Source organism: Echinops telfairi, unplaced genomic scaffold (assembly GCF_000313985.2).
Source record: "Echinops telfairi isolate 266 unplaced genomic scaffold, ASM31398v2 ScPeMD7_5592;HRSCAF=6446, whole genome shotgun sequence".
Lineage (NCBI taxonomy): Eukaryota > Metazoa > Chordata > Mammalia > Afrosoricida > Tenrecidae > Echinops > Echinops telfairi.
In genome coordinates this window covers 45,782,716-45,794,928 of record NW_022109491.1, presented here as the reverse complement: position 1 = coordinate 45,794,928, position 12,213 = coordinate 45,782,716, and the positions used below count along the sequence as shown (strand labels likewise).

General features: G+C 41.1%; 1 protein-coding gene across 1 annotated transcript in view; it reads right to left on the bottom strand.

The window, feature by feature from the left end:
- The window catches only part of SLC24A3 (solute carrier family 24 member 3), a 422,380-nt gene that overhangs the window by 286,286 nt on the left and 123,881 nt on the right, over nt 1-12,213 (bottom strand). The window contains exon 2 of the mRNA XM_045295261.1: nt 10,676-10,804. Coding sequence (XP_045151196.1) covers nt 10,676-10,793 — 118 coding nt within the window. The 5' untranslated portion in view covers nt 10,794-10,804. The remainder of the gene's footprint in view (nt 1-10,675; nt 10,805-12,213) is intronic.

Sequence of the window (12,213 nt, the reverse complement as noted above, 5' to 3'; positions counted from 1 at the left end):
GGCCCAATGTCCCTCTGCTACCTTAATACTAAACCTATAAATATAGACACATAGATCTATTTCCCTCATCCCAAATTCTTAATAACTATTCCCACACATATTCTCTGAGTTTCTGTCTGTCCTATTGGAGAACTCTCGCAGTTCTTCGGGACTTCATTTGGAGGGATTCACTGTGACTAAGTTTATTTATAGCTCTAGAGACAATGGATTGGGAGGGTGTTTCCTGTAAACATGCAGCAGTATCTGGTAAGGCACCTGCCCCAGGAAATGCTCCAGATATAGCCCTACGTGTCATATTAAACATGCATAGTTAGGCTCGTTTCTTCAAGTCTGGAAAGGAAGGATAATAGTTTTACTAAGAATGGGCTAATCTCTTCAGATAAGAGGGTTGTTGTTAGTGGAGTGGCTGCAGTGGCTCAATGGAATCTCGTGGCTCAATGATGCCATTTCTGGATTATCAGCATGTATACTCCCATCCCAAATTTCAGGGTCCCATTTATTTCCAAAAGGACTCTCACTTTAATATCAGCACCTCTTCTAGATTAAGAATTACGTTGGTATTGTAATTCAGCCACTGGTATGATAAGATGTCGAGTTTGGTTTTCAGAAATATCAGTTGTTACTAGAAAATGTGCTTTTTTTTCATTGCACAAGTAGAAGCTTTGAGGTATTTTATTCTGCATTTGAGCCAGGCTTCCAAAGCAATGGGTTCATCTTTTTCCTTAAACATTTTTTTCTATTTTCAGTAGTAGCAACCAACCAGATTCCCTATACATCTAATCCCTACCAAATTATAGAAAGATATCAAATACATGATCACCAAGGCCTCCGTTCTCACCGACATTTCATCTGTAAGTGATACTATTTTGGGTATTAACTTTTCCACTTTACACCATGGTTTAACAGTGGATTCTTTATTAATAATGATAGACATACGCATACTAACAGTGGTGGTGCTCTCGGTGCTTTTAGGTCTAAACAGACTTGAGAACTAATTTAGAAAACTCATCTTTACAATTATGTTTCTCTAGAACTACTCCTGATAACAAATGTGTTAGACTGACTTTCTAGAGAAGCAAAATATTTGATTATAGATATAGATATAAAGAGATTTCCATTTTAAAATGGCTTGTGCCATTATAAGCTATAGTATCATAGCTTAACTTGTGAACACCAGTTTATATAAGGCTATGGATGACAGTAACCAAAATCAAACTAAACTCACTGTGATCAAGTCAGTTACAACTCACAGCTACCCTGTAGGGAGAAGTAGGTCAGGAAGCAGCTTGATGCAGTAGGAGAACCACAAGCTGGTGAATGCAGAGATAAGTGAATCCTCCTGGAATCAGCAGGTGACACAACGGGAGATCAACAAAAGGATGTAGATCCAGCAGAAGGCATAGGGGCGATAAATGCTTGGTTCTGCTCAAGGTCTCTCTTAAACAAAAGGTCGCCACTCAAGGAGGTGTCATCAGGCTGTGCCCCATTGATAGGTGGGTTCCATCTTACCCTCACCCAGTATCTCAATTCTAACCAGCACCAGCACTGAGTAATTTTTCTGAAAAGAGGGGGCAGTAGGCCAAATAAGTTTTGGAGTCCATGTTGTAAATGAACCAACCCTTTATTGAGTTCACCTCCATCCTCTCACCCTACAAGTTAGTGGTAAAGAAGATGTCTATTATGAAATGGCATTGCTGATGTCAGATGGGTCCTGGAGGAGAATAGAGAATAACCGAATTATATGTACCCATGTTATCTTGACTATGCAAAGTCACTAAGGATCATAACAAACTACGATTAACACTGAAAAGATTGGAAATTACAAAATGCTTAACTGTGCTGATAAGGAATTTTTACATAGGCCATGGGACAGTCAATTAAACAGAACAAAGGGATATTGCACGCTTTAAAATCAGGGTTATATTAATGAAGAGATCACTGAAGATATGGGTGCTATAGCAAAGTGTGGTGGAGAAACTAGATGGCACCTGGCTATTAGAAAGGATAGGGCCAGGGTCTTAAAGGTTTGTCTTTAAAGAGGTAGCCATCTAAGTGAATTATCAGCTAAGTCCACATGAAAGAAGCACATCAGCCTGTATGATCCAAGAATTATAAATAATAAAATCCAAATCCAAAGGAGGGAATGGTACCATAGCTTAAGCTATGAACACCAGTTTGTAGAAGGCTATGAGTGACAGTAACCAAAATCAAACTAAACTCATTGCAGTCAAGTCAGTTACAGCTGATAGCTACCCTACAGGGCACAGCCCTGCGGTTCCCAAGATGGCAACTCTCCACAGGAATAGAAAGTCTGTCTTTCTCCCAGTGGACGATAGTCGAAGCCTCAAACCCACTTGTCAGGTCTCTGTGTGGACTAAGCCTGGTGGAACCCATCTGAACATGGGCCAGGGATGTGAATAACCTTGGTATCAAGACAGAGACTACCCTAGAGTTGATTAAGGTCTCCCTTTTGACCCATTTTAAATCTGTTTCCATTTCTAATATGCTTTCTTTCTTTATGATTGAGGTTTTTCTGTGCTTTGTCTAGTGATTGTTTGTTTTGTTGGTGTTGTTTGTTTGCTTCCTGTTTCTATTTTGTATGATTCCCTGTATATGAAAGGCAAGGTAGGTAAATCTGAAGAGATAGTAATTAGATTAATAATTACTCAGGGGCCAGGTAGAGTATGAAAGGGGGAAATGGGGAGCTAACAACAGGTACAAGAAGAAAATGTTCTGAAACTGATTATGGTGATGACTGATTGCACAACTCTCCTTAATATGATCGAATAATTAAACTATGATATGTGAAGTTTATGCCAATAAAACTATTTTAAAATAAAAATCAGGGTTGTATCCTGCTACCATGCTTATTCAATCCGTATACTGCTACAAAAATAATTTTTAAAGTTTGGCTAGATGAAGAACATGGTACTTGGACTGAGGAAGACTCGCTAACAACCTGCCGGGTCCAGATAACACAAACTTGCTGGCGGCAAGGAAAGAGGACCTGCCACACTTACTGATGGAGATTAAAAGCTACATGCTTCTGTATGGATTCTTCCTCAACATAAAGGAAACAAAATTCTCACAACTAGATCAATAATCATTATCATAATTAACATAGAAAGATTGAAGTTGTCCAGGATTTCATTTTACTTGAATCCACTATCAATGCTCATAGAAGCAGCAGTCAAGAATTTAAATAGTTTATTGCATTGGGCAAATCTACTGTAAAAGATATCTTTATTGTGTTAAAAATCAAATAAGTCACTTGAAGGACTAAGGTATACCTGACACAAATCATATTATTTTCGATAACCTTATATTGATGAATAGGGAAAGCTGAAAAAGAAGCAATACCTTTGAGTCGTGATTTTGGTGAAGAACATAAATATACCATGGACTCAGTAAAATAAACAAATCTGAATTAAAGGAAGTCTAACAAGAATGCTCCTTAACACATGGTGGTAGTGAATAAGGTCTGACCACCCCCACAATGGGGTGAACCAAGATGGAAACATAGCAGATCAGCAACGGGAGCAAAACAAAGCCACAAAACCCCTGAGGAACACCCAAAATAGACGTCAGCCTAGGAGGGGCAGTTCCCAGAACCCCCCAGGACCAGTGGGGAGATAGTCATAAAGGTCAATGGACAGACCTGGAATTATCTGTGCTTTCTCAGGGTTTTTTTTTTTCTCCTTTTCTTTTCTTCCTCCTCTTTTTATTCAATCTTTTGTTTCCTTTTTGTTTTGTCTCGATTATTGTTGTTTTACCTACCAATATAAAACAGGCATGGGAAGCAAGCACGAGAAGAAAACAACAAGACTGAAGGTTCTGGAGGAACCTGGGGGGGAGGGGGAGGGGGGGAAGGAGTGGTGAGCAAACACTGCATTAGACAGGGGAACAACTAGAGAATTAAAAGCAACTATGAGGAGGACATGGAGATTCCCATGGTGTTGGAGCAACAGCAATCTAATTGAGAAGAATTACTAATGGGCAGAAGAAGGGCAAGTGTCATGGTGGGGCAGGATTTGGCAAAAGGAAACAGAGGAAAGATCTAGGAAGCAAATCTATGGATAGAGGCATAAACATAGGTGTGTATTTATGTAAATATATTAATCCATAAAAATAGAGGTATTGGCCAATGTACATATAGTTATATGGCTATATACTGAGGAAGTGAACAGACTTTGGGTCTCTGCTCAAGCCCTCCCTCATCACAAGAACACTTTGTTATAACAACCTGGTATTCTGTGATGCTCGCCCTCCAGACGTTATTGTTGAAGACAAAATAGGTGCATAAGCAAATGTGGTGAAGAAAGCTGATGGTGCCCGGCTATTAAAAGATATAGCATCTGGGGTTTTAAAGGCTTGAAGTTAAGCAGGCAGACATCTAACAGAGAAGCAACAAGCCCACCTAAAAGAAGCAAACCAGCATGTGAGGTGTTGATGGAATCACTAACAGGCACCAGAAGACCCAAAACAAACAAACAAATATATTGTTGAGAACAAGGGGGATCAGAGCAGAGACCCAAAACCCATCTGTAAACAACAGAACATCCCTTCACAGAAGGGTCACAAGGAAGGGATGAGTAAACCAGGGCATGGTATAGCAATGACGAAACACACAATATCCCTCTGGTTCTTTCAGGCTTCCTCACCACCACCCCATCCCCACTATCATGACCCCAGTCCTGCCTTTCAGTTCTGGGTAGACCAGAACATGTACACAGGTACAGATAAGAGCTCATGACACACAGAATCCAAGTCAGACAAGCCCCTCAGGAACAGAAATGGGAGTAGCAATAACAGGAGAGTAGGAGGAAGGTGGGGTTAGGAGGGGAGGAAGGGGGAATCGATTGCAAATGATTGACACATAACCCCCCACACACACCAGGGTGGGTGAATAACAGAAACGTAGGTGAAGGGAAACAGCGATCAGTGTAAGATATGAAAAAATTAATAATTTACCATTTATCAAGTGGTCACGATAGTGGGCAGGGGGAGAGGAAGTGAAAAAAGGGAAGCTGATACCAAGGGCTCAAATAGAAAGTGAATGTTTATAAAATGATGATGGCAACATATGTACAATTATGCTTGATACAATTGATGCATTGAATGTTATGAGAGCTGTAAAAGTGCCCAGTAGTATGATTTAAAAATAAATTTAGAAAAAGATTTTCAGTCTCAGACACCCTCAGTATGAGACAGAATTGAAACAAAGAAAAGAATGCTCCTTAGAAGTAAGCATGGCAAAACTTAATTACTTTAATCTTTTGTTCAGAGGGATCAGTCCCTGTACAAAAAAAGCATGCTTAGTAAAACAAAACAGAGGGCCAATACAAAGGAGAAAGACAGTTAACAAACTATATTGGCACACTGGCTGCAACGCTGGGCTCATACAATTTTGAGGATGGCACAGGACCAAACCATGGTTTATCCTGTTATACATAGGCTATCTATGTATGAGTCAGAGATGACTCAACAACTAATGACAACTTAAAAGTATAGGATGCCTTTATGAATGCTTTGGATCTTGATGTTTTATCAGTGGTTCTCAACCTTCCTCATGCCGTGACCCTTTAACACAGTTCCTCATGTTGTGGTGACCCCAGCCATAAAATTATTTTCGTTGCTACTTCATAACTGTAATTTTGCTACTGTTATGAATCAGGTGACCCCTGTGGAAGGGTCGTTGGACCCCCAAAGGGGTGGCAACCCACAGGTTGAGAACCACTGTACCTTAATATTGGTTTAGTTGGACTGAGGAGTGGACTTCCAACATCAGGGAGCAGAGAGGCAACTCGGATCTATCTGTGCCAAGCTCTTCATCGCAGTCTTGCTTGAAATGAACTATCCACCAGAGGTGCCTGTGCTGTTACACCGTGTGACATCTACAAAGCATGTCTCTATGAGAAGATGGTGCATCGTTCTGAATGAGGGGGAGTGCAGAGTGGAGCCCCAAAGCCCATCTGTAGACAACTGGACATCCCCTTACTGAAGTGTCACAAGGAAGAGACAAGCAAGTCAGGGTGCAGTATAGCACTGTTGAAACATACAATTTTCCTCTAGTTCTTTAATACTTCCTTGCCCCCACTATCATGACCCCAATTCTACCTTACAGATCCAGCTAGACAAGAGCATGTACATGGATACAGATAAGAGCTGGAAACACAAGGAATCCAGGAGAGATTAAACCCCTCAGGACCAATATTGAGAGTAGCCATACCAGGAGGGGAAGGGGAAGGTGTGGGGAGGAAGGGGGATCCAATCACAAGGATCTACATATAACCCCCTCCCAGGGGGACAGACAACAGAAAAGTGGGTGAAGGGAGACATCGGTCAGTGTAAGTCATAAAAAAAAAAAATTAATAAATTATCAAGGCTTCATGAGGCCGGAGGGCGGGGGAGAGAGGGGAAAAAATGAGGAGCTGATACCAAGGGCTCAAGTAGAAAGCAAATGTTTTGAGAATGATGATGGCAACAAATGTACAAATGTGCTTGGCACAGTGGATGTATGCATGGATTGTGATCAGTTATATGAGCCCCCAATAAAAGTTTTAATATATATATAAGAAAATTCAGCATAATAGGTTTTAAAAGATTTTTAGATGACTTTCAGAAAAACGCTTTTATTAATTTTGAATTTTATCAATGAATCTTTGATTATTATTGAGTTCTGCATAAATAAGCAGTGGGTCTTGAAATCCAATTATATAAGGACATGCAGTTTCTCTATACATCACTTAAAATAATATTTAAACCTATTACAAATATTGCTAACATATAAGTGTGTCTGTATCTGCTGCAGCCTCTTACTTGACGTCTCTTCATACAGCAGTCAGTTTTTGTTGATAATTCTGAATTGAATTCTTAAAAGGAAAATTTAAAAAGGAAGCTTCTGGGATTTATGGTACCCAGAGAGTTCTTTAGAAATCAAGACTCGGTTATTCCTACTTACGTATGTGCAGAAGAAAATGTAATAATGAATGTAAGAGTGGGAACTAAGACATAAAAATGCACCGAAAGAATAAAAAAGAATTCAAAATATTGTAATTGCAAAAAAATAAAAAGAAGAAGAAGATGGTGCCTGAACCTCACTGCCCCGCATTGTTGGCAATGCCATACGTGCCACGTGAGCCCTTTTTGTGGAGAACAAACCCACTGCCATCAAGTTGATTTCAACTCATAGCAACCCCGTACAGAGTGTCCGAGTCAGTAAATCTTCACAGAAGCAGACAGCTTATGGTTCTCCTGAAGAGCAAGCAGTGAGTTTGAACCCCTGATCCTGCCGTCCAATGCTTAACCCATAGCACCAACAGGGATTTTCTGTGGAACAGACTGAAGAAAACCACCTTAGGAATCTTGCACTATGACTCACCTTTACAAGAATAAAATAGACACCCTCGCAGATGGTAGAAGACTCAAGGTGAGTTCCTAGTGTAGCAGTCTGAGAGTCACCATTTGCAGGTACCAAGTTGTACATCCTTTACTAAGTCCTGTTACCACCTCTCACAATATATGAGAGGTCACCATAGTAATTTCACAAAGAGGCAGAGGCTCGGAGAAGGTGACCTGCGCCCACTACCAAACCCACAGCTCCTGTGGAAGTGAGCTGACATTCAAACGAAATGAGGGTGATCCCCAAGTCTTGGGCTGGGGAGTGGGGCTATGAAGATTTCCATATTTGCCATGTCTTGAGAATTTTTAACTTCATTGGAAACATGGAAAATATGACCATTGAGAGCTGGAAGTTATCGACCTGCTTGTCTAAGATAATTTTCTAAGATGAAAAGGTGGTTGTTGGGGCTGTCCAAAACTGTAGTCATGTGGCTATTAAGTTTTTAAAATGTGGATTAGAGCAATGGAGAATCTGATCATTTATTTTATTTTATTGGAATTTATAGAGCCATCGAAGGTTCATATCGGCCAGCAGAGCTATAGACCTGGTGTTCCACAAGCATTCAGAAAACAGAAGGTCGCAATGAAGGTTCTGAAGAATGCAGGCTGCGCCATTACTTGTTGTGCTTGGATTTCAATGGGGCTTCCTGTCTCAGGTCTGTTTCTCCTGTAGTATTTGGTTGAGAGTTACAGACTCCCAATATCGAGCTCAGACCCTTAACTGTATACATGAAGTAGAAATGTCCTCCTGGTCCCCTATCATTTGGAACTACTTGGCACAACATGGCCAAGCTGCCTTTTTCCCTTTCTTCTTTTTCTCTTGAAGCCATTCTTTCCCTCCCTTTCTCCATTGCTACCAGCCCCTCGGCCCCCATGCCAACTCCAATGAGTTTGGGCTCTCTTTATCAACCTGGACATTTTCTCTTCTACCAGCAAGTATGCTGTCAGGAGAGACCAGTCCTTGGAGAAGGACATCATGTTTGGTAAAGTGGAAGCGGCGAATAAGAGGAAGGCTCTCAACAAGATGGACTGTCACAATGGCTGCAACAATGGGCACAGGAACAATTGTGAGGAGGGCACAGAGCCGGGCAGTGTCTCATCCTATTGTGCATATAGTGGCTATGGGTCAGAGCTGACCGAATGGCACCAATAACACCACCACCTGAAACCTGATTTATTTCCTCTCTTGCAATAGCCATCGATGTGCTTTATTTTTCCTATTTCTGTCACTCTGAGAAAAGGCATTTCTTGATACAGCAAGGCAGCACTTCAACACACTTCAGCAACAGGAAATAAGCAACTTCCATTATTGCCTGCCCTTCAAGCGGCTGAACCCTGGAGCTAATTACCCTGAGAGTCCAGGCCACTGTTCCTGTTGAATTCCCTTCTTCCGTAGATCAAGTGGCATAATCTGCTCTTCGTGACACTCTCTCCTCTGCTTTCGAACATCTAAGTCATCAGCCTATTTGTTGTTGAAATGTATTTGGCTACAAGGCTGGATCATCAAGCAAGCTTCTCAGTACAGAAATGGTCCACACTGTCATGGTCATCCTTCAATGCTCTTCAACACACACAAGGACTTTATCTCTTCAGATTAGACTCTCAACCTTTAAGTGTCTTTTTCATTTCTATCTCCTGCAGCTGCCTGTGTACTTCAGTAACTCAAGAATATCACTTTGTTGTGTTTAACAACAGCCACAACAGGTTAAGGATTTTAAATATATAGTTTTGCTTTGCTTTTAATTTGGAGGGGGTGTATATATTTTTAATTCCTTCCAGTTTTTTCTTGGGAGCATAAGAGTCTCAGTAGGATGAAGGAAGGAATTTCTTCCCACCTCCCTCAATATAGTAGACAGAATATTGTCTATACTTAAAAGCACATGGTTCTCTGGGCAGGCAATGAAAGTTGTAGATATTTTCCAGGATGACATTAAAAGTGAAGCATGCCTTTGGATGTGAGTTCAGTAGGTCGCTGAGTTCTGGAGTTGTAAAAGAATCACATGTGAGGCCAATTCCAGCCACAACTCAAGGAAGTAAGTCCCGAAAGGATTTTGAAATGTAACCCAGAGCCTGTTTTTATATAGTCAGTGAACCAATGACAGGTTTTAAGTTTTGTGGGGGGTTTTTTGTCAGCAAGCTAAAGAGTATTTAAACATGTTTACAGAAGAAAGATATTCTACAGAGATTATATTTGACCTTCAAAATCTAAAACATTTACTATTTGGTCTATTAAAGAAAGAGTTTGGCAATCCCTGGTCTAAAGACCAGGAACCTAATGGTGAGCTTGGTCTTATTTGCTTATTTCAGTTTGTTATTTTTCTTCATTTCAGTAATATTACAGGTAAAATGATGCATTTCTTTTTCTGAGAAAAAGTACAATAGATACAAAATATAACAACTGGCAAAATAGGTGTTCATTTCCTTAAAGATCAGCATTGTGATTAAGGATCTGGTTCAGTTCCAGCTTTGCTGGAAACAAATCTCCTTTGACTCAGGAATTAAAGTGGAGATGGTATGATAGCAGAGAACATTCTCAACCACTCAACTTTTGACTCAGTTTCCCACTTGCCTTCACATTTGACGTCAGTGAAGAACAGGTAGTAAATGACTGACTTTGACTCAGCTTTTCCCTGTTAAAAATACACTCTATGTAGCCCTGGAGGCCTGGTGGTTACAAGTTGGTCTATGATCCGAAAGGTCAGCAGTTCAAAACCACCAGCCACTCCACTGGAGAAAGACGGCGCTTTCTACCCCTGTTAAGAGTTATAGTCCTGGAAACCCATAGGGGCAGCTCTATCCTGTTCCATAGGGTCTCCATGAGTCGGAATACACTCAGTGGCAGTGAGTTTGCTTAGGTTTTGGTTTTTGGCAACTCAGAGCCCTGGTGGCATAGTGGTTATGAGCTCAGATTCTAACTGTAAGGTTGGCGGTTCAAAACTACCAGCTGCTGCTCCATGGGAGAAAGATAGCACTTTCTACTCCTGTAAAGAGTACCGTCTCAGAAACTCACAGGAACAGGTCTACCCTGTCCTAAAGGATCACTACAAGTCAGCATTGACCCAATGGCCGTGAGTTTGGGGATTCTTTTTTGGGGGGGTATTTTTGGCAACTCGCCTTTGAGTTTTTTATACACTTGCCCTGAATGTTCCCTAAGCACCTCTGAATTGGAACTGAAAGGAAACAAACAAACAACAACAACATGGCAGGTGGCTCTTCCTCAGCCATAATTAGAGATGTACGCAGCCACTGAGCAGCACATGGCTACCACTCTTACCTGGACTCGTGCAATTCTTGACTTTCCGGAGTCCTGCATCTTCGGAAGTCAGAGTGCCATTCACTTGCATTAATTTCCTCCCTCCCATCCATGTTCTGTCTTCCCACATGAGATCCATGATGTCGACCTCTGGGGAGAAAAAGACAGCAACCACATTTCAATAAAAGCTTAGAGAACTTAGCATGAACCAATGCTGGGGACCTAGTGCCTCAATCAATTTATCATTTGTTCAGCCCTGCCTACACCTTCGGCATTACCACTGAAGTTCATTGGCCAAACTCCAAACCAAACTCACTGCCACAGAGTCAATGCCAAGTCATAGCAACCCTAAGGGACAGGGTAGAACTGTCCCTGTGAGTTTCCAAGACTCTTTATGGAAGTAGAAAGCCTTGTCTTCCAGAGTGGCTATTGGTTTCAAGCAGTTGACCTTGTGTATCTCAGCGCAATGGGTAACCACGACACTACCACGTCTCCTGAAGCCTGCTTATAACTAATTGTGTTTCCTCTGGATGTTACAGCCAATTGCGCCTAACAGAGGCAGCTCTCAACCAATGGTTGATAAGAAGTTACATCAAATTACCCCAGCTTATTTTCATCAACAGGATAGTTGTGAGGTGTGTATTCTAAATTGGCTTCCAGAGTTTTTACCAGTGAAAATTTAAGTTCCTGTTATCCACAGTGTACTCATATTATTTCCCAGTTTCCACTCCCTGTTTCTAGTAACATGTGGGTAAAATTTAACAAGCAGCTTTTGGTCAATCTCTGTCTTATAAATACTCCAATTATGGCCAATTTCAAGCTGCCCCCATAACCTCACTGAATGTGCAGTTGAGAAGAGGGGCACATAATTAGTTCCACTAAATTCATTTAAGCAGCTCCAGCATACCACCTTCCTGGTTTTTCCTTTTCACTTTCAAAATAAGCCAACTGCAACTAAATATTTGTTCAGAATATGCTGCTGTAGAGTTACCCTTGTTAAGAAACCATTTCAAAGTTTCCAGAGTCTATTATTCTAGTGAGTGCCACATAAGGAGCTTTCAATAAGCAAGAGTTGAAGAAATTAAGTAGGAAAAAAGCAAACCACTGAACATGGCAAGGGATGAACACGGAAGAAGACTACAACAGTATTCAGGTCTCTATCAGAGATGTCCGGGGGGTGTAAGTGCGAATCGGGAATGGAGATTGCTAAGCACGCTAAAGGGGAAGATGGCAGGGCTCAGTTGAGCACATGCTAAGTTGGGAGTGTCTATGGAATACTGAAAGGGAGAGGCACTGCCTGCTGAAATGGGGTGAAGATAGCTCAGGCAAGGAGAAGTAAAAGAGCTGTGAGAAGACAAAACAAGTTATAAAGCATATGTACTTTTCCAGCGAGGACTAAAGAGAAAGAGTTGGAAGATGGCATCTTGGGCACACATCTTTCTTTCTTTTTTTTTGTTATTTTATTAGGGGCCCATACAACTCTTATCACAATCCATACATACATCCATTGTGAAAAGCACATTTGTACATTCATTGCCCTCATCATTCTCAAAACATTT